Below are 24,107 nucleotides of genomic sequence, written 5' to 3' on the forward strand. Positions count from 1 at the left end.
ATTGAGTGCTGGACTGCACTCTTTTCCCCTGAGGAATCACTGCGGTACTCTGCAGCATATTGAGTGAGAGGTGGAGGTGGCATTCCCACCGTTGTTGTTACGGGGTGTACACACACCCACACTTGACTGTCTTTGTTCTCGCCAGCAGTACCAGATCCGACAGTCGGGGACGGTGATCACCTGGGAATTCGGGACTTGGCGGCTCCAGTATTCACCAGGTTTGGTGGCGGCGGAAATCGTGTGGTTCCGGCTCTTCTCAGGACAGACGTCTTCTATCCTCGAGCCTGCCCACACGTCACCTTTGTGGATTGACTGTAATCATATTCTGAGATTGTCTGTATGTTCGTTGTGCTCCTTCATAACATTAAATTGTTAATTTTTGGCTCATCTATTGACCGTTCATTTGCGCCCCCTGTTGTGGGTCCGTGTCACTACACTTTCACAACAGTTTCTTACAGTTCGGTCACAGACGTTGACTCCAGTTTCCTCCCATTCGTTCCTCATTTGTTTTGTTGTGCATTTTTTGATTTTTGAGACATATTGCTTTAAGTTTTCTGTCTTGATGCTTTGATGTCTTCCTTGGTCTACCAGTATGTTTGCCTTTAACAACCTTCTCATGTTGTTTGTATTTGGTCCAGAGTTTAGACACAGCTGACTGTGAACAACCAACATCTTTTGCAGCATTGCATGATGATTTACTCTCTTTTAAGAGTTTGATAATCCTCTCCTTTGTTTCAATTGACATCTCTCGTGTTGGAGCCATGATTCATGTCAGTCCACTTGGTGCAACAGCTCTCCAAGGTGTGTTCACTCCTTTTTAGATGCAGACTAACGAGCAGATCTGATATGATGCAGGTGTTAGTTTTGGGGATGAAAATTTACAGGGTGATTCCATATTTTTTTCCTCTGCTTGGTCTAAAAAAGTAACCATTACTGACTGCCACAATCTTTTTTCTTGATTTCTTATAGTGTTTCTTAAAGCCAGAAAGTTGCCATTTGAAATGACTTTAGTTTTGTGTCATGTCTGTGATCTGCTTTTTTCTACAAAATTAAACAACTGAATGAACATCCTCCGAGGCCAGTGATTCCATAATTTTTGCCAGGGGTTGTATATACAACCCCAACTACAATGAAGTTGGGACATTGTGCAGAATGTAAATAATAAACAGAATACAATGATTTACAAATCCGCTTCAACCTATATTCAATTGAATACACCACAAAGACAAGATATTTAATGTTCAAACTGATTAACTTTATTGTTTTTGTGCAAATATTTGCTCATTTTGAAATGGATGCCTGCAACACATTTCAAAAAAGCTGGGACAGTGGTATGTTTACCAGTGTTACATCACCTTTCCTTCTAACAACACTCAATAAGCATTTGGGAACTGAGGACACTAACTGTTGAAGCTTTGTAGGTGGAATTCTTTCCCATTCTTGCTTGATGTACGACTTCAGTTGTTCAACAGTCCGGGGTCTCCGTTGTCGTATTTTGCACCTCATATTGCACCACACATTTTCAATGGGCGACAGGTCTGGACTGCAGGCAGGCCAGTCTAGTACCCGCACTCTTTTACTATGAAGCCACGCTGTTGTAACACGTGGAGAATGTGGCTTGGCATTGTCTTGCAGAAATAAGCAGGGACGTCCCTGAAAAAGACGTTGCTTGGATGGCAGCATGTGTTGCTCCAAAACCTGGATGTACCTTTCAGCAGTGATGGTGCCATCACAGATGTGTAAGTTGCCTGTGCCATGGGCACTAACACACTAACACACACCCATACCATCAAACCTGTTTCTAATTGACCTGTTCATCTGTGGAATGTTCCAAACAGGTGTTCTTTGATTCTTTGGACATTCATCAACTTTCCCAGTCTTTTGTTGCCACTGTCCCAGCTTTTTTGAAATGTGTTGCAGCTGTCCTGTTTACAGACACACAGCAACCTGAAGCAACAAGTCTCTGTTACTGCAGTGACCTCGCTCCCGCTCGCGCTCATGGGCCGCCAGTCAGGAAATTAAAATGTGCTGTAGTTAGTGCGAGAGGCGGCTCTGTCACCACAAACAGATAAAATGCTTTATTAAAGCCCTGGCAACCAAAAAATGCAATAAAGTCGCAACAGGAAGCAGTGTGTAAGCTGAGGTACAGTTAGCGCAGTGTGTGTACCGCACAAAACAGCCAGGCCAATAATGGCGGAGTGGCACTGTGTTGTTTTTTTTTTTTGGGGGGGGGGGGGAGTCTGACTTCATCTGTCTTTTGTCTGATGAATTTCAGGCTTATTTGTATTGGATCTGTGCAGAATCAATCAGTGCATTACGCCTGTTGTGGACATTTCTGTCCAACATGATGTCACTGATGTACAAGAAATGAAAGCAGTAACGGGTGATTCTTAGACTATGGGCACTTATTATGTCCTTTGATCATATTGTATGAAAAACAGAAAAAAGGGGAAATTTCACACTTTTATAGTTATCTTTACAATGAAAGTGTGTTAAGAAATTTGTTCTAGTAGTCTATGATGACTTTTTCACCTTTTTTCAGCATCATTATATGCAAATATTGCCGTTTTGTGCTTGTCCCACACCCAGACTTTTGATCTTCAATGATAAAAATGAATGGTAAAGAAACATTTTTTATAATGTTTTAAAATATCTCTGAATAAAATATCAGTAAAATAATCAAAACATAATTGGGGTATTCAATGTCATACAACTGTTGTGATTTTTTTAAACAAAATGTAGTTGTCCCACACTATTGCCGTAATTTCCACCACAACACTGTAATGTCCCTTTAAACAGTTTGTATGAAAGATTGTTTGGGTAGTTTCTATGGAGATAAACAGTGACATCAGAGCACATATATAGTGCCAAATCACAACAAACAGTTGCCCCAAGGCGCTTTATATTGTAAGGCAATGGTGTGGTGGAAAATACATTTACAAGGCCCATATTGTGCCCGTAGTTAAAGAATCACCCTAACATCATGTTTTACCAAGACCCAACCTCTAGCCAGCTGAAATGAATCAAACCTGGAAGTGGAAAATCTTGCAGTCCTTGAATGTTCAAAAATGGACAAACATAAATGCCCAAACATCAGATGCTGGTGTGTGTGTATGTATTGATTGATTGATTGTGCACATGCATCGCACAATACTACTCCATGCATTCTATGCAGTACTTGGTGGTTATTGCCACATTTTTCCACAAAGATGCTGAAGTTATAACTCAACTTTTCACGAAGCTAGAATGTATCTGTTAACATCTCAATACTGTCTTCCGTTAAAGAGTGCAGCATATTTTTCATGGAATTTATGCTATGGGCTTTTTTTTGCAGAGGAGAAACAGAAGTAGCCTTCTGCTCAGAGAACAATGGGTCCCTGTTACTGCATGTTGTACCCGCATGTCCACTTTCACCTACTTTTGCCACATAGATATTATATATTTGTATGATATCTATGCTTTTGCTAGAACAATTACTAGAGAGGTGCAGCTCAATTACGGAGCTGTACTCCTCTCCCCGCTCCCCCACTCGCAGCCACTGCAGGCCGCTGTGGTCAGAAACACTCACCATTTGCTCCAAAACAGAAAACAATCTGCATTGTATGTAAATTTTATTTTGCACTGCAAAATGGCATAAAAATAAATGAGCAGTCAAATCCATTCAAGCAGAAATGACTTATTTCAAGTAATTTATTTATTTAAAGTCATTTGTAAAATTAAAGCAAAAGGCGCATATTACCCACACTCCATTTTTCCCATTTTCTACCGCTTTATCCGGAGTCAGGTCGTGGGAGCAGCAGCTCAAGCAAAGCCGCCCAGACCTCCCGATCCACACACACCTCCCCCAGCTCCTCCGGGGGAACCCCAAGGTATTCCCAAGCCAGCCGAGAGACGTAGTCCCTCCAGCGTGTCCTGGGTCTTCCCCGGGGCCTCCTCCCGACGGGATGTGCCTGGAACACCTCTCCAGCGAGGCGTCCAGGGGTCATCCGGAAAAGATGCCCGAGCCACCTCAACTGGCTCCTTTCAATGTGGAGGAGCAGCGGCTCGACTCCGAGCTCCTCCCGAGTGACTGAGCTCCTCACCCTATCTCTAGGGGAACGCCCAGCCACCCTGCGGAGGAAACTAATCTCGGCCGCTTGTACTCGTAATCTCGTTCTTTCGGTCATGAGCCAAATCTCATGACCATAGGTGAGGATCGGAACGTAGATCGATCGGTAAAGCGATAGCTTTGCCCCCCTACTCAGCTCTCTCTTCACCACGACGGTCCGATACAGTGACCGCATCACTGCAGATGCTGCACCGATCCATCTATCAATCTCATGCTCCATCCGTCCCTCACTTGTGAACAAGACCCCGAAATACTTAAACTCCTCCACTTGAGGCAAGGACACTCCACCGACCTGTAGAGGGCAAAGCACCTTTTTCCGGTCGAAAAGCATGGCCTCGGATTTGGAGGTGCTGATTTTCATCCCAGACGCTTCACATTCGGCTGCAAACCGCCCCAGTGCACGCTGAAGGTCCTGATTTGATGAAGCCAACAGAACCACATCATCCGCAAACAGCAGAGATGAGATTCTGTGGTTCCCAAACCAGCCCCCCTCTACACCCTGGCTGCGCCTAGAAATTCTGTCCATAAAGATAATGAACAGAACCGGTGACAAAGGGCAGCCCTGGCGGAGGCCAACGTGCACTGGAAACAGGTTTGACTTACTACCGGCAATGCGAACCAAGCTCCTACTGCGGTCGTATAGGGACCAGATAGCCCTTAGCAAAGGACCCCGGACCCCATACTTCCACAGTCTAACGCCTTCTCCAGATCCACAAAGCACATGTGGACTGGTTGGGCGAACTCCCATGAACCCCCGAGCACCCGAGGGAGCGTGTAGAGCTGGTCCAGTGTGCCGCGACCAGGACAAAAACCACACTGCTCCTCCTGAATCCGAGGTTCGACTATCGGTCGAATTCTCCTATCCAGTACTCTGGAATAGACCTTACCGGGGCGGCTGAGGAGTGTGATCCCCCTGTAGTTGGAACACACCCTCCGGTCCCCCTTCTTAAACAGAAGAACCACCACCCCGGTCTGCCAATCCCGAGGCACTGCCCCCAACCGCCACGCGATGTTGCAGAGGCATGTCAGCCAAGACAGTGCTACAACATCCAGAGACTTAAGGTACTCAGGACGGATTTCATCCACCCCAGGAGCCTTGCCACCGAGGACCTTTCTAACCACCTCGGTGACTTCGGCCTGGGTAATGGATGAGTCTGCCTCTGAGTCCCCAGTCTCTGCTTCCTCTTCGGAAGACGTGAAGATGGGATTGAGGAGATCCTCGAAGCATTCCTTCCACCGCCCAACAACATCCCCAGTCAGGGTCAACAGCTACCCTCCTGCACCGTAGACAGTGCTGGTGGAGAGCTGCTTCCGCCTCCTGAGGCATCGGACGGTTTGCCAGAATTTCTTCGAGGCCAACCGATAGTCCTCCTCCATGTTCTCCCCGAACTCCTCCCATACCCGAGTTTTTGCCTCTGTGACTCACAGGCTGCAGCACGCTTGGCCTGCCAGTACCTGTCAGCTGCCTCCGGGGTCCCACCTACCAACAAGGACAAGTAGGACTCTTTCTTCAGCTTGATGGCATCCCTTACCTCCGGCGTCCACCACCGGGCACGGGGATTGCCGCCGTGACAGGCACCAGAGACCTTGTGAGCACAGCTACGAGCGGCCGCATCGACAGTGGAGGTGGAGAACATGGTCCACTCGGACTCCATGTCTCCAACCTCCCACGGGATCTGGGAGAAGCTCTCCCGGAGGTGGGAGTTGAAGACCTCGCGGACAGAGGGTTCCACCAGTCATTCCCAGCAGACCCTCACGATACGTTTGGGCCTGCCAGGTCTGACCGGTTTCCTCCCTTCCCAGCGGATCCAACTCACCACCAGGTGGTGATCGGTCGACAGCTCAGCCCCTCTCTTCACTCGAGTGTCCAAGACACGTGGCCGAAGGTCAGATGATACAACTACAAAGTCGATCATCATCCTCCGGCTCAGGGTGTCCTGGTGCCACGTGCACTTATGGACACCCTTGTGCTCGAACATGGTGTTTGTGATGGACAAACTGTGACTAGCACAGAAGTCCAACAACTGAACACCACTTGGGTTCAAATCGGGGAGGCCATGCTTCCCGATCACCCCACTCCAGGTCTCACTGTCGTTGCCCACGTGGGCATTGAAATCCCCCAGGAGAACAATGGAGTCCCCAGTCGGAGCGCTATCTAGTACCCCTCCCAGGGACTCCAAGAAGGTCGGGTACTCTGCACTGCTGCTCGGCCCGTAGGCTGAGACAACAGTGAGAGACTGTCCCCGACCCGAAGGCATAGGGACGCGACCCTCTCGTTCACCGGAGTGAATTCCAACACATGGCAACTGAGCTGGGGAGCAATAAGCAATGCGACCCCAGCTCTCCGCCTCTCCTCGTGTGCAACGGCAGAAAAGTGGAGCGTCCACCCCCTCTCCAGGAGTTGGGTACCAGAGCCCCAGCTGTGCGTGGAGGTGAGCCCGACTATCTGTAGTCGGTATTTCTCAACCTCCCGCACAAACTCAGGCTCCTTCCCCCCCAGCGAGGTGACATTCCACATCCCAACAGCCAGGGGCTGTGAGCGCGGACCAGGCCGCCGGGCCACCCGCCCTCGACCGCCACCCAATCCTCTCTGCACCCGACCTCCATGGCCCCCTCTGCAGGTGGTGAACCCACAGGAAAGCGGGCCCACGTTGCTTGTTCGGGCTGTGCCCGGCCGGGCCCCATGGGCTAAGGCCCGACCACCAGGTGGTCGCGCGCGAGCCCCAACCCCAGGCCTGGCTCCAGGGTGGGGCCCCGGCTCCGCCATACCGGGTGATGTCTCAGTCCTTGATTTTTTTTTACTGGTCATGGGAGCTTCTGAACTGCCCTTAGTCTGACCCGTCACCTAGGACCTGTTTGCCTTGGGAGACCCTATGAGGGGCACAAAGCCCCCGTCAACATAGCTCCTAGGATCATCCAGGTACGCAAACTCCCCCACCACAATAAGGTGGCAGCTAGAGGGGGAGCTAGAGGGAGATATTACCCCCTATCTGCACAAATTACTTAACATTATTCATGTTTTGTACATTATTTCAGGCCCTGATTGTGTATCAGATTTCTTCCTGCCAAAAACATCTACATTTTAGTTTATGAATAATCCTGCAAACAGCTGACAAAGGGAGACATGGTGTGCATGTTCCCAGATCTGACCTTTTCACCTTCTGGAGTCCTCATCAGCACTGAGGCACCTGTACCTGGATCATGGCCAGACCACAGAACCCTGGAGCTTTATCATTGGGTTCTGTGAAAACTACTGTATGTACTGTACATATATAAATTAATAACGTTAACAGCTCATTACAAAGAGAGCTTGTTTCTTGATTTTTGTAACCGACTGGAGGCCTTTTGCATCTCATCTCATACTCCTTGTTTTTCTTTGCAGACGTGCTGAATGATGCCATATTTGATGAAGACCATGATGAAATGGTGATCGTCAAGGACATCGACATGTTCTCCATGTGTGAACACCACCTGGTGCCCATCTTTGGAAAGGTAACACACACACACACACACACAGTTGTCTTTCACGAGTGACAGATGCACAAACATGACACACAAGTTTAATTCAGGATAAAGATGTTACTTGAAAATTGACTTAAAAAGTGTAAAACATTTTATCAAGATCACGACAAATGTTTTGATACAGATGTGGCATGTGATGAATATGGCGTACTATAGAATTACACTTATTTAGCATATGTTGAAATCCAATATGTTTGACATACTTCAGTGAAACTGTTAAACTGTGACCACTGACTGTCGGTCATCAGTAATGTGTTCTATTTGTTAGATCGTCACAAAATCCAGACATTTCTGTTCCTGTTATCTATTTAACGGTGCACGGAGGTGCAGTGGTGCCTCCCAACAAAATTCCCCAATTCCTGCATTTACACCTGCAGTTGCATCAGGAAGTGCGGCTGGTATAAAGTTTGTGTTAAAAACATCAGCTGTGGCAGCCATGAGAACACACAGGAGCAGCCAAAAGACTCATTGTGTATTTAATTAAAGAATATAATACAATATGATACAATATAAAGCGCCTTGGGGCAACTGTTTGTTGTGATTTGGCGCTATATAAAAAAAAAATTGATTGATTGATTGATTGATATAATAATTTCCAAAGTTAATATCTAATTTTCAAATAAAAAACACTTCATTTTTAAATGATAATACTTGGTTTCAGTTCCCGGTTCAAGCCCCACCTCTGCCACATTACATGGAGAAATGTGGCAGGAGTGGGGCTTGAACCGGGAACCTTCCACACTGAAACCAAGTGCACTAAACTTGGACACCCCCTCCCCCAAAAAAGGAAAAGTATAGGGTAAAAGTTGTTGAAAATTTGCACCGTACTGTCGCAACAATTTTTTTCAAAATGCAGGTGAAAGTATGGAGGGGACGCTGCAGATTTTCGTCTCACAGTTGACAATAATTGAATGACTTGGACAGCTGCTGTTGTTAGAACAAAGCAGCCACATCAACAAGTGACACGTCTGTTCATCATCTTTGTGAGACTGAAAGAAACGGCGCAGTTTTATTCAGGCACAGCACATCACGAGATCTAACAAGAAGGACTCCATTTCAAAGGGTTACTCAAAAAGAAGGGTTGTTCTTGTTGTTTTGGATTAGTAATCATAACCAATGAAGATTATTGCAAATGTCAATACATTCACAGATGCTCACTGGTGACGTAAATCCCATACAACAGTGAAGAAACAATCAGATTATCAGAGATCTGTTCAAAGTGTTTGTTTCTGTGATCACTCGTGATCGTGTTATCCCTCCATGTTGTGCTGCAGGTGTGCGACGTTTAAAAAAGACCCAACATAATAAGCAGGCAACTGATGTTTTTCCACCGGTGCTGATGGGCTGTGATGACAGCAGTGACTCACAGTCACTACTCCTCCTCTGTGTGTGTGTGTGTCCGTCTCCATTGTTGGTCAGACGGGGTGAGGGTGGGGGTGGGGGGGGCAGTTAGCCACCACCTGTTAGATTAACGTCAGATAGATTGTTTTGAAGCAATTTGTGTCGTTTGAGATGTTTTGTGATGCGCATTTAGATGATAAACACACACACAAAAAAATAAACACAGAATCTCAGCAAAAGTTCTTGAACAGTCCTGTATCTACCCTTTCATCTTGAAATGTCAGAGTTTTGGCTTTGCTGCTGGACATCATAGCCGGCCATAAACACACAGGCACTGTGGGTGTTGTGCAGAGTGATTTTACCCAGTGAATACTGGTGTTCATCAGGGATATGTTCTGGGCCCGTATTCACAAAGCATCTCAGAGTCCTTTAGCCTAAAGATTCCTAGCAAGAGTGATGCAGGAAGTGTCTGAGAGCAACTCTGAGCAAGGAGTGAACAGAAGCTTTTAGCTTTGAGGAGGCGGTGTTGACACTGTTGCTAGGTATTATGCAGTCTTTTAAGAGCTGTGATTGGTTGTCACAAAAAAGGGAAACAGAAAAAAACAAATGCGCTCTGCACTCCTAGTTATGAATGAACAGTAAAGGGTGATTCTTAGACTACGGGCACTTTTATGTCCCTTGATCATATTTTATGAAAAAAAGAAAAAAGGGGAAATTTCACACTTTTATAGTTATCTTTACAATGAAAGTGTTTTAAGAAATTTGTCCTAGTAGTCTATGATGACTTTTTCACCTTTTTTCAGCATCATTATATGCAAATATTGCTGTTTTGTGCTTGTCCCACACCCAGACTTATGATCTTCAATGATAAAAATGAAAAGTAAACAAACGTTTTTTCTAATGTTTTAAAATATCTCTGAATAAAATATCAGTAAAATAATCAAAACATAATTGGGGTATTCAATGTCATACAACTGTAAACGAAATGTAGTTGTCCCACACTATTGCCGTAATTTCCACCACAACAATAATGTCCCTTTAAAAAGTTTGTATGAAAGATTGTGTGGGTAGTTTCTATGGAGATAAACAGTAACATCAGAGCACATGTATATAGCACCAAATCACAACAAACAGTTGCCCCAAGGCGCTTTATATTGTAAGGTAATGGTGTGGTGGAAATTACATTTACAAGGCCAATAGTGCCCATAGTTAAAGAATCACCCTAAAATCAACTATCATATAACCTGGACTGTATTAAGAAAGGTGTAATTGTAAAAATAATTTAATGTCATGATAATGAAATTCGGCAAAAATAAATGACTTGTTAACGGCTTCAACATGTTTGAATGTGCCTCGTTCACATGCCAGTTATTACGAGGTCTGTGAGAAAAGTATCCGACCTTATTTTTTTTAAAAACTATATGGATTTGAATCACGTGTGATTACATCAGCCAAGCTTGAACCCTCGTGGGCATGCGAGAGTTTTTTCACGCCTGTCGGTGACGTCATTCACCTGTGAGCACGCCTTGTGGAAGGAGTGGTCCAGCCCCCTCGTCGGAGTTCCTTTGTCTGAGAAGTTGCTGAGAGACTGGCACTGTGCTTGATCAAAACTTTTTCAATAACTGTGAGGCACATCCGACTGGACACCATGCGAGAAATTCAGCTGGTTTTTGGTGTAAATTTTAATGGCTGATGAGAGATTTTGGATTGTTTCTATCGCTGTAAGGACTTCCCACGGAGCGGGATGTCACGCAGCGCTCCGAGGCGATGTCGTCATCCTGTTTCAAGCTGAAAACCTCCAGATTTAAGCCTCTGTTGACCCAGGACCTCGTGAGAGAACAGAGAACTTTCAGAAGAGGTTGGAACCAGCAGTTTATCCGGACACTCCACTGTTAAAGGAGATTTTTTTTAATGAAAGACGTGCGGACGGATTGGCGCGTCGGCTCGCCCGCCACAGGAAAAACACCTCCGTTGGAAGCCTTAAGGACAAGTTGGAACATGCCCTGCTGTTAAACAATTTCTCAGATACTCACTCAACTGAAAGCCACCAAAAGCCGCCTGGATTTTACAAATGGTTATCAACACGGAGGTGTTTTTCCTGTGTCGGGCGCACCGCGCCAGCTGCGAGTCAACGCGCCAATCCGTCCGCACGCCTTTCATTAAAAAAATCTCCTTTAACAGTGGAATGTCTGGATAAACTGCTGATCCCGAGCTCTTCTGAAACTTCTCTGTTCTCTCATGACGTCCTGGGTCAACAGAGGCTTAAATTTGGAGGTTTTCAGCTTGAAACAGGATGACGACGTCGCCTCGGAGCGATGCGCGACGTCCCGCTCCGTGGGAAGTCCTTACAGCGATAGAAACAATCCAAAATCTCTCATCAGCCGTTAAAATTTACACCGAAAACCAGCTGAATTTCTCGAATGGTGTCCACTCGGATGTGCCTCACAGTTCTTGAAAAATTTTGATCAAGCACAGCGCCAGTCTCTTAGCAACTTCTCAGACAATGAAAATCCGACGAGGGGGCTGGACCACTCCTTCCACAAGGCGTGCTCACAGGCGAATGACGTCACCGACAGGCATGAAAAAAGTCACGCATGCGCACGAGGGTGCAAGCTTGGCTGATGTAATCACACGTGATTCAAATCCATATAGTTTTTAAAAAAAATAAAACTGTCTGTTTCTTTTCTAATTGACCTCATATATTGGGAAAAAAACGATACAAAAAGAAAAAGAAAAGGTGTTCTTTAAAGGTCACAACAGCTGTTTTGATTTTATTTTCTGCTCCGTACGTCCGTCACCTCGCTTTCTGATTGGCTGCACGTCACATTCATCAGGCTGCGTGCTCGTTTGTGGTCAGAGGACACAACACGCTGCGATATTGGGCCAAAAAAATCCAACATGTTGAATATCCCCGATTTGCGATCGGAGCACTCCTGATGTCATTCTGAGCAGATCAGAGTGCTTTGAACACACTACACACGGCAGGAAGATCTTTAGCGTCATCATGATTGTCGGGGCGTCCTTAAGATTGTCGGAAGGGGAAGATCGGGGTCCGATATCGGCCTAATTACCTTTATAGGACACCTTTTATAGTTTATAGTTTATGGATGTTTTTGTGGTTCGCTCATACAAGCTGTTTCGCCGTGATTCACCCTGATTTGTACTTATTCGTACTATGTGTGAAGGGGCCCTTAATAATTGTATGAATGTTATAGAATTTACATGCAATTTACATTTCTTTTGAAACACGTGTTTGACAGTCAGTGTGTTGTGATGCTGATGCAGAAGAACAAATATGAGGAAAAAGGAAAGAATGGAGAAAAAGATCTTTGGAGCCTGTTGCTGCTGCCCTTTTTCTCATCTTGTGAACAAATTGCATTTGACATTTGAGTGGTGTGTGTGTTTGTTAGAATTGCAGCCTCCAGCCGTGCACGGCTCTGATTCTCCAGCTGCTGCCTCCGTCTCCTCTGTTTTCTCATTCGACTTGGTCCACTCACATCTGTTTGCTTTCTGTCACTTGTGTCCATGTTTAGCACAAATGATAACATCAAACCTAAAATCTGTGGGAGATCACACAGACCCACACACTGAAGACACCTCCCATCGGTGTTGCAAAATAGGGGCATTTTACCAAAAAAAAAAAAAAAAAAAGTACCGGTAGTTTGTCTCTCCCTCCAGAAACCTGCAAAGCCAGGATTTCAACAGTCAATTCAACCAACATGTCTATGTATCTCTGTCTGTATGTAGACATATCCATCTATCTTTCTCTATATGTACGCGTATGTTGATTGAATTCTTCATTGAAATCCTGCCGTCATAAAGTGCTGGAGGGTCTGGATTGTCATAAACATATGAAACATGATGACTGTATTCTGTTGGAAAGCAACAAAATAAGATTCCACCAACAACAAAGCCTGTGTTACCCAACTAAGGGTCAAGAGATTTCACCACTGAGGGTTAGAGGAACGAGCTGTGAATAACGTCACTTTGAGCAGATGGGAGGAGTTCAACAATGAAATCACCTTGCAGAGATGGTGGTTGCACAGAAAACCTGCACCCTCTCGACCCTTTCTGGAATCAGTTTGACAGCTATGATCTAGCGTTTAAGCGTTGAGCTTCAGACCAGAGGATCCTGTTTTCGAAACCCACCCAGACTTGAAAATCGCTAAGGGTCCTTGGGCAAGGTCCTTAATCCTCAAGTTGCTCCCGGTGTGTAGTGGGCGCCTTGCATGGCAGCATCCTGACACTGGGGTGAATGTGAGGCATTATTGTAAAGTGCTTTGTGCTTCTGACGCAGATGGAAAGGTGCTATATAAATGCAGTCCATTTACCATTATGTGTGTAGAATTTTGAGCAAAAAATGAATTTCAGCCATTTTGTAATAAAGCTGTAACATAAAATGTCAGTCAAGTGCAGCGCTGTGAATACTTTCCAGATGCACCGTACAGCCAACATGTGAACACAGCATTAGTTGAGAAAACTCAAAATACTTATGTGCAGCTGATTGATAATGATACGATATACTTTATTATCCCAAAAATGGAAATTAATTTTGGACTCATATACTGCATACAATGCACGATAAAAACAAAGAAAAAAAAAACAAAAATGACCCAATGATTAGTTTTTTAATAAAAATCTTTGGGGAGTGTTTGCCCTTTTATAGAGGTAGAAAACCCCAGCTTGAGTGATTAAAAGCTTGATAACATATTTGTTCCGTCCTCCCACTAAACCAGTTGATGGTAATTTGTGGAAATGCTCAGGAAGCTCGATCTAATCAGTGAAATCACTTGTTTTAGATGCACAGATAGAGTAATATGTGGTTGGACTTTTTGTCTCTGAAGCCAGGGTTTCCACCTCTGGCCCTTTATTATGGTTAGATATTTCATCAGAGCATAAAGTATTTTTTGTTGAATTCTTCCTTTCTTCTCTGTGTGCAGGTTCACATTGGTTACCTCCCTGATAACAGAGTCCTGGGTCTCAGCAAACTGGCGAGGTGAGTGAAGCAACCAGAACATTTTATAATAACACACACACACACGTACTTGTATGTATGTGTTACATGCACGCACAAGTATGAGCTGACTTGCGATTAAGCTGATTATGCAAAGGTTTGTGTGTATCATTGTAGAATCTGATCCCACTGACCCCAATACCTTCAGGCTTATGGCTGACACAGCCCCAGCTGGAACCACACAGCAGCTCCTCCATTCACATTTATCAGACCGACGGCAAGTGTTAGAGTTTGCTCCTGTTCACCAGAGGGCAGTATCTGAACATCAGCTGGCAACCTGAAAACAAAAACCATGTTGTGATGCGATTTACGAGGTTATGTTTGAAGAACAAAGAGTCCGTATTGTATTATACAACATATGGTATATGAAGACCGCTTTTACTTCTTCAGATCGACTGTGTTTGGGAGCTTTGACTTTTACTTGCGTGACATTTAGTTGGAGGATGACAGGGTTGCGTTTGTCGTAGTCGTTTTGCTCACAAAGAAACCCAACTGGTTCCAGAGGAACACTGGGTCGATTGTTGGAGGGATGTCAACTGCTGTTCGAGTCGCAGCTGTGCAGGAAATGAAAATAAAAGTGTAGGGGGGGCACAAGTACAGAAACTGGAAAGGGCACTTGGTTCATTTAATTTATTCGGCGCTAAATCAGAAAAGTCATCTTGAGGTGCTACACATAAGCAAGGTTTAAAATTTACCAAGAGTAAGCATATTGGGGACAGCTGGTAAGGAAAAACCTTTTTATTATTATTATTATTATTATTATTGGAAGAAATTTAAGCAGACCATCTGCTTTGGCCATGCTAACCAATAATACAAAAGCACAACAAAGAATCGTCATAAGTGTTCAGAACAGAAGACGGCTCAAAAGACAACCAACAGGTGAAGATTAGCGTCCCAGTGAAATGGACTCCATTGATACCAGATCAGTCATTGAGCCCTGATGCCACCATATCCAACAAGCAAGTTCTGGAGTTCCAAAGGTCCCATCTGGACTGCACACGTGCAGAAAGGTCCCATTGAGACATGATGTAACATGAGTTCATCTCACACACATTCATTTAATTCTTTCATTGTGGACATTCCAGCTGCGTCACGCTCATCTGAGTGCATTCCTCTGCCAACGCCCAAACATACATACCAGCAGAGCTATAAAAAAGCGTAATGAATTTCCTGACTCCACTTGCCTATTATTATTAACAACACAGAGGTACAGAGGGTTGACAGTGTGAAATTTCTTGGTGTGACCCTTTCTAATGATTTGAGCTGGCATGCTAACACTCAAGCTATTGCCAAAAAGTCCAGATAGCGGCTCTATTTTCTACGTAAACTTAAGGAGTTTACTCTAAATAAGTACATTCTTTTAAATTTTTATCACTGTGCTGTTAAAAGTCTCCTTATAAACTGTATCTCTGTGTGGTTTGGAAATCTTACATGTAAAGAAAAAAGTTTTAAACAGAGGTGGTGCGTTCTGCTCGCAGGGTTATAGGCTGTGAGCTGCCAGGCCTGGAGGACATTTTTAAAGGCAGGCTTCTTTCGCGGGCATTACTGATCATTACTGACCCCACCCATCCTGCTAAGAATATATTTGAGCTTCTTCCTTCTGGGAAACGCTATCGTTCTATTAAATGCACCACGTCTCGCCATGTAAACAGCTTCTTTCCACAAACTGTGATGGCTTTGAACTGTGCACACTGACTGACAAGCACTTTACTATTTTTATGATCTCTTATTGCTCTTATTGCTTTTATTGTGGCAAGTGTTATCTATTTATTCATTTATTATTTATTATGTCTTTGTGTCCATGTTTTTAAAATGTATGTTTATGCACACTAAGCTCTTGCAACGTTTTTTCCAATGTAGTTTTACTGCAAATGGCAAATAAACTGAAACTGAAAAACTTTTTGCAGGTCCCTCTCACATGTAATTGCTTCTTTTTCAGGTCAGACCGTACAGTTTCAGCGTAGTTTGTACAACCCCTGGCAAAAATTATGGAATCACCGGCCTCAGAGGATGTTCATTCAGTTTAATTTTGTAGAAAAAAAAGCAGATCACAGACATAACACAAAACTAAAGTAATTTCAAATGGCAACTTTCTGGCTTTAACACTATAAGAAATCAGGGAAAAAATTGTGACAGTCAGTAACGGTTACTTTTTTAGACCAAGCAGAGGAAAAAAAATATGGAATCACTCAATTCTGAGGAAAAAATTATGGAATCATGAAAAACAAAAGAACGCTCCAACACATCACTAGTATTTTGTTGCACCACCTCTGGCTTTTATAACAGCTTGCAGTCTCTGAGGCATGGGCTTAATGAGTGACAAACAGTACTCTTCATCAATCTGGCTCCAACTTTCTCTGATTGCTGTTGCCAGATCATCTTTGCAGGTTGGAGCCTTGTCATGGACCATTTTCTTCAACTTCCAAAGATTTTCAATTGGATTAAGATCTGGACTATTTGCAGGCCATGACATTGACCCTATGTGTCTTTTTGCAAGGATTGTTTTCACAGTTTTTGCTCTATGGGAAGATGCATTATCATCTTGAAATATGATTACATCATCCCCAAACATCCTTTCAATTGATGGGATAAGAAAAGTGTCCAAAATATCAATGTAAACTTGTGCATTTATTGATGATGTAATGACAGCCATCTCCCCAGTGCCTTTACCTGACATGCAGCCCCATATCATCAATGACTGTGGAAATTTACATCTTCTCTTCAGGCAGTCATCTTTATCTCACTGGAACGGCACCAAACAAAAGTTCCAGCATCATCACCTTGCCCAATACAGATTCAAGATTCATCACTGAATATGACTTTCATCCACTCATCCACAGTCCACGATTGCTTTTCCTTAGCCCATTGTAACCTTGTTTTTTTTCTGTTTTGGTGTTAATGATGGCTTTCGTTTACCTTTTCTGTATGTAAATCCCATTTCCTTTAGGTGGTTTCTTACAGTTCGGTCACAGACGTTGACTCCAGTTTCCTCCCATTCGTTCCTCATTTGATTTGTTGTGCATTTTCGATTTTGAGACATATTGCTTTAAGTTTTCTGTCTTGACGCTTTGATGTCTTCCTTGGTCTACCAGTATGTTTGCCTTTAACAACCTTCCCATGTTTGTATTTGGTCCAGAGTTTAGACACAGCTGACTGTGAACAACCAACATCTTTTGCAACATTGCGTGATGATTTACCCTCTTAAAAGTTTGATAATCCTCTCCTTTGTTTCAATTGACATCTGTCGTGTTGGAGCCATGATTCATGTCAGTCCACTTGGTGCAACAGCTCTCCAAGGTGTGATCACTCCTTTTAGATGCAGACTAATGAGCAGATCTGATTTGATGCAGGTGTTAGTTTTGGGGATGAAAATTTACAGGGTGATTTCATAATTTATTCCTCAGAATTGAGTGAGTCCATATTTTTTCCTTCTGCTTGGTCTAAAAAGTAACCGTTACTGACTGCCACAATTTTTTTTTCTTGATTTCTTATAGTGTTTCTTAGAAAGTTGCCATTTGAAATGACTTTAGTTTTGTGTCATGTCTGTGAACTGAATGAACATCCTCCGAGGCCAGTGATTCCATAATTATTGCCTGTTTTGGAAGACCACGTCCAGAAATACTTTAACTCCTTATTGTGAAAATTACTGAATAAATGGAGTGTTTTTTGTTTTTTTAAAGAAGATCCTCTGTTAAGGTTTTGACAATGTCATATGGAACCCCAAAATGCAGGCAGCAAGTGCAAAAAACCAGGGTCCGTTTCCCTGAAGCAACTCAAAGCCCTCTCAAAGAGCTTCTGATTTAGCTTAAAATTTCCTGGAATCCTAGCCAAAGAGAGACCTAAGAGATGTCTGAGAGCAAGTCTGAGCAAGGAGGGGGCGTCTTTGTGATGAAGCAGGGTTGACCCCGTTGCAAGGTGTGGCACAGTCCTCTAAGAGCTGTGATTGGTTGTTGGAAGAGGGATGAGAAATAACAAAAAACAACAACAACAAAATGCAAAAAGAATAACTGGTGCAGCACAGAAATAAGTGCAAAAAGTCTTTAATAAGGTGCTGAAAGGAAAAAAAATTGTTCAAAGGGACTGACGTTTCGATGTGAGAGTCACATCTTCCTCAGTCCTGCACAAACAGAGATGGTACAGCTTAAATACTAATAAGAAGCAGGTGCTTTCAAAAGGGCATGACCATCCATCAGGCACAACACTCACTCAATTAGTAATCAATTCGATTAGAAACACACTGTCCCAAAACACACATGACTAAAACCAGACTAAAAACAATTAAAGAAAACAAGTAAATTTTAGATCTTCATTCAAACCAAAAGGTTCCAAAGTGCCTAAAGTATAAATCCAAAATGCTTCTCTACATTAAGAGTTTTTTGATGATGTCACCACCTCTGGGTGGAACTATAATTCTCTCAATCCCCCAAAATTTTAAAGATGCTGGAGAGCCATGACCGGCCTGTTTGTAGTGCCTTGCCATGGCATAAGTTAAATTCTGAGTATGGATTGCCGTTTTATGTTCAGCTATCCGTAATTTAAGTTGACGTTTCGTTTGGCCAACATATGCCAAGCCACAGGGGCATTTTAAAATATATACTACATGAGTGTTATTACAATTGATAAATGAAGAAATAGGATATTGCTTACCAGTGCGAGGATGAGAGAAACATGAAGCATTAGTAGAAATTGAACAATGTGCACAATTACCACACCTAAAGAAACCTTTTGGTGAGCTGGAGGGCCAGGCAGTTGAGGCGGGAATGATCATATCTGAATGAACAAGTCTGTCACGAATATTTCGGGCACGCCTAAATATAAATTTGGGCGGTTCAGCACAGATGTCTTTAAGTGTGGGATCACTCTTCAGAATGTGCCTTTATAAATTATGTTTTTTATTGTTCCCGCAAATGGAGTATAGCAGGTAGAAAAAAAACAATTTAGATGTTGAAGAGGATTTAGATTTTTTCTTAAGTAAAGAGGCACGATCAGTATTTAGAGCTCTGTCCCATGCTTTGTCAATGTTAATTCTACTATAGCCACGTTGTTCAAATAGAGTTGCTAGATGGGCTGCTTTTAACAAAGTCCATGGTAGAACTGCAATTTCTTCTAACTCGCAAGAACTGACCCACTCGTATGTTCCGAACTAAATGGGGTGGATGATTACTATCAGCTCTCAATAAAGTATTTCTACTAAGAGGTTTACGATAAATAGTTGATTGCAAAGAATTATTGACATCCTTATAAATAGTGAGGTCTAAAAAAATCTATAGAATGAGAATTATAGTTTATATTATATAATTATAAGTAGGAGCACTCTGTGCTCCTACTTATGAATGGACAGTGAAATCAACCTGATCATATAATCTGAACTGTGAAAAGAAATTGTTATGATAATGAAACTCAGCAAAATTAAATTAATTGTTACACAGTTTGAAATTGTTTGAACATATGTCATTCATATGCTGATTATTTCTATATTAAAACTGTACATGCATGAGTTTTAGTAAATTCATTGTAAGTACACAATATAATTGTAAATATGTAAAAAATACATGCATGACACAAGTGAAAACACTTATTCCCATTGTATTGCATTTAAAAATCAAATGACAAAATAGAATAATAAAACAACATAATAATAATACTGATAATAAGAAAAATAATTTTAATATTAATAGTGTGTATATGATAACATGAACCTAAACAATTTAAAAAACAGTCAATTAACTTAAAATATTAAGTAGGTCAAGCTGGTAGTGTGTTACTGACTCACCGTCATCATACATATGGAGAATATCTCTGCTTCCTCTCTGTCTTTTCTGCCATCTTCTCTGTTTAAGACACTCTTAGGCTTCTTAAAACTCCTCCTCCCTACTCTTACCAGTTTGGCAACTTTGGTACTCTCTTAAGGCATAAGGTGCTTTGGGGACAATTTTCATTTTACCAAGGGAAAATTCTAAGAAATGTCTAAGAATTCAAGGAATTCTAAGATTTTTCTTAGACTAACATCACAAGGAGCTAGCCCAAATAAAACCAATATACTCCAATCACTGACAAAGAGTGAGGTGTGGGAAAAGGGTCCAAAAACACACAGAACAGAGTTCAAACTGAGTCACAAGGAATGAATCAAAAACACAGCAGCACAAGCAATCTCTTAATACTCACCAAAAACATGAAGCAACGTGAAACAACTGGCAAAAGATCAGGAACAAAGGTGTGGCTTAAAAGCAAAATCAACTGATACGGAAATGAACAGGTGTGTGGCAACAAAAAGGTGGCTAGAACATCTAAAGGAAGTAGAACAACATGTAACCTAAGAAGAATCACAAGACCAAAAACACAAGGTGACTAAACAATCAATCAATCAATTTTATTTATATAGCACCAAATCACAACAAACAGTTGCCCCAAGGCGCTTTATATTGTAAGGCAAGGCCATACAATAATTATGCAAAAACCCAAACGGTCAAAACAACCCCCTGTGAGAAAGCACTTGGCGACAGTGGGAAGGAAAAACTCCCTTTTAACAGGAAGAAACCTCCAGCAGAACCAGGCTCAGGGAGGGGCAGTCTTCTGCTGGGACTGGTTGGGGCTGAGGAAGAGAACCAGGAAAAAGACATGCTGTGGAGGGGAGCAGAGATCAATCACTAATGATTAAATGCAGAGTGGTGCATACAGAGCAAAAAGAGAAAGAAACGCTCAGTGCATCATGGGAACCCCCCAGCAGTCTAAGTCTATAGCAGCATAACTAAGGGATGGTTCAGGGTCACCTGATCCAGCCCTAACTATAAGCTTTAGCAAAAAGGAAAGTTTTAAGCCTAATCTTAGAAGTAGAGAGGGTGTCTGTCTCCCTGATCTGAATTGGGAGCTGGTTCCACAGGAGAGGAGCCTGAAAGCTGAAGGCTCTGCCTCCCATTCTACTCTTACAAACCCTAGGAACTACAAGGAAGCCTGCAGTCAGAGCGAAGCGGTCCTAAGATAAGATGGGACCTGATTATTCAAAACTTTATAAGAAAGAAGAAGAATTTTAAATTCTATTCTAGAATTAACAGGAAGCCAATGAAGAGAGGCCAATATGGGTGAGATATGCTCTCTCCTTCTAGTCCCTGTCAGTACTCTAGCTGCAGCATTTTGAATTAACTGAAGGCTTTTCAGGGAACTTTTAGGACAACCTGATAATGAATTACAATAGTCCCCTAGAGGAAATAAATGCATGAATTAGTTTTTCAGCATCACTGAGACAAGACCTTTCTAATTTTAGAGATATTGCGTAAATGCAAAAAAGCAGTCCTACATATTTGTTTAATATGTGCATTGAATGACATATCCTGATCAAAATGACTCCAAGATTTCTCACAGTATTACTAGAGGTCAGGGTAATGCCATCCAGAGTAAGGATCTGGTTAGACACCATGTTTCTAAGATTTGTGGGGCCAAGTACAATAACTTCAGTTTTATCTGAGTTTAAAAGCAGGAAATTAGAGGTCATCCATGTCTTTATGTCTGTAAGACAATCCTGCAGTTTAGCTAATTGGTGTGTGTCCTCTGGCTTCATAGATAGATAAAGCTGGGTATCATCTGCGTAACAATGAAAATTTAAGCAATGCCGCCTAATAATACTGCCTAAGGGAAGCATGTATAAAGTGAATAAAATTGGTCCTAGCACAGAACCTTGTGGAACTCCATAATTAACCTTAGTCTGTGAAGAAGATTCCCCATTTACATGAACAAATTGTAATCTATTAGATAAATATGATTCAAACCACTGCAGCACAGTGCCTTTAATACCTATGGCATGCTCTAATCTCTGTAATAAAATTTTATGGTCAACAGTATCAAAAGCAGCACTGAGGTCTAACAGAACAAGCACAGAGATGAGTCCACTGTCTGAGGCCATAAGAAGATCATTTGTAACCTTCACTAATGCTGTTTCTGTACTATGATGAATTCTAAAACCTGACTGAAACTCTTCAAATAGACCATTCCTCTGCAGATGATCAGTTAGCTGTTTTACAACTACCCTTTCAAGAATTTTTGAGAGAAAAGAAAGGTTGGAGATTGGCCTATAATTAGCTAAGATAGCTGGGTCAAGTGATGGCTTTTTAAGTAATGGTTTAATTACTGCCACCTTAAAAGCCTGTGGTACATAGCCAACTAATAAAGATAGATTGATCATATTTAAGATCGAAGCATTAAATAATGGTAGGCCTTCCTTGAGCAGCCTGGTAGGAATGGGGTCTAATAGACATGTTGATGGTTTGGATGAAGTAACTAATGAAAATAACTCAGACAGAACAATCGGAGAGAAAGAGTCTAACCAAATACTGGCATCACTGAAAGCAGCCAAAGATAACGATACGTCTTTGGGATGGTTATGAGTAATTTTTTCTCTAATAGTTAAAATTTTATTAGCAAAGAAAGTCATGAAGTCATTATTAGTTAAAGTTAAAGGAATACTCGGCTCAATAGAGCTCTGACTCTTTGTCAGCCTGGCTACAGTGCTGAAAAACCTGGGGTTGTTCTTATTTCCTTTAATTAGTGATGAGTAGTAAGATGTCCTAGCTTTACGGAGGGCTTTTTTATAGAGCAACAGACTTTTTCCAGGCTAAGTGAAGATCTTCTAAATTAGTGAGACGCCATTTCCTCTCCAACTTACGGGTTATCTGCTTTAAGCTGCGAGTTTGTGAGTTATACCACGGAGTCAGGCACTTCTGATTTAAAGCTCTCTTTTTCAGAGGAGCTACAGCATCCAAAGTTGTCTTCAATGAGGATGTAAAACTATTGACGAGATACTCTATCGCACTTACAGAGTTTAGGTAGCTACTCTGCCCTGTGTTGGTATATGGCATTAGAGAACATAAAGAAGGAATCATATCCTTAAACCTAGTTACAGTGCTTTCTGAAAGACTTGTAGTGTAATGAAACTTATTCCCCACTGCTGGGTAGTCCATCAGAGTAAATGTAAATCTTATTAAGAAATGATCAGACAGAAGGGAGTTTTCAGGGAATACTGTTAAGTCTTCAATTTCCATACCATAAGTCAGAACAAGATCTAAAATGAAAAAAAAAAAAAAAAAAAAAAAAAAAAAAAAAAAAAAAAAAAAAAAAAAAAAAAAAAAAAAAAAAAAAAAAAAAAAAAAAAAAAAAAAAAAAAAAAAAAAAAAACAAAAAAAAAAAAAAGTGGTGACTCATTTACATTTTGAGCAAAGCCAATTGAGTCTAATAATAGATTAAATGCAGTGTTGAGGCTGTCATTCTCAGCATCTGTGTGGATGTTAAAATCGCCCACTATAATTATCTTATCTGAGCTAAGCACTAAGTTAGACAAAAGGTCTGAAAATTCACAGAGAAACTCACAGTAACGACCAGGTGGACGATAGATAATAAATAAAACTGTTTTTTGGGACTTCCAATTTGGATGGACAAGACTAAGAGTCAAGCTTTCAAATGAATTAAAGCTCTGTCTGGGTTTTTGATTAATTAATAAGCTGGAATGGAAGATTGCTGCTAATCCTCCGCCTCGGCCCGTTCTACGAGCATTCTGGCAGTTAGTGTGACTCGGGGGTGTTGACTCATTTAAACTAACATTCATCCTGCTGTAACCAGGTTTCTGTAAGGCAGAATAAATCAATATGTTGATCAATTATTATATCATTTACTAACAGGGACTTAGAAGAGAGAGACCTAATGTTTAATAGACCACATTTAACTGTTTTAGTCTGTGGTGCAGTTGAAGGTGCTATATTATTTTTTCTTTTTGAATTTTTATGCTTAAATAGATTTTTGCTGGTTATTGGTGGTCTGGGAGCAGGCACCGTCTCTACGGGGATGGGGTAATGAGGGGATGGCAGGGGGAGAGAAGCTGCAGAGAGGTGTGTAAGACTACAACACAAACAACCTCTAGGGGTAAGTAGAAATAAAACATAACTGAGAACACAAAACCCCACAGAGGAAGTGACAGAACCAAAATATAAATCCAAGTGCACAAAAGTAAAAACCACCATGGAACTCAAAGGTGTAAAAAGTGTAACATAAGGAAAAACTCACAAGATGAACTAACACATGTAAAGTGGCAATCAAAAACAAATTACAAAAACTAAGTCAAGAACTCAAACCGAAAAG

General features: G+C 42.1%; 1 protein-coding gene across 1 annotated transcript in view; it reads left to right on the forward strand.

The window, feature by feature from the left end:
* Window positions 1–24,107, forward strand: part of gch1 (GTP cyclohydrolase 1) — a 54,269-nt gene that overhangs the window by 25,435 nt on the left and 4,727 nt on the right. Inside the window, exons 2-3 of the mRNA XM_034193166.1 lie at window positions 7,491–7,600; window positions 13,912–13,967. Of these exons, the coding sequence (XP_034049057.1) occupies window positions 7,491–7,600; window positions 13,912–13,967 (166 nt within the window). The remainder of the gene's footprint in view (window positions 1–7,490; window positions 7,601–13,911; window positions 13,968–24,107) is intronic.

Source organism: Thalassophryne amazonica, chromosome 2, assembly GCF_902500255.1.
Source record: "Thalassophryne amazonica chromosome 2, fThaAma1.1, whole genome shotgun sequence".
Taxonomy (NCBI): domain Eukaryota; kingdom Metazoa; phylum Chordata; class Actinopteri; order Batrachoidiformes; family Batrachoididae; genus Thalassophryne; species Thalassophryne amazonica.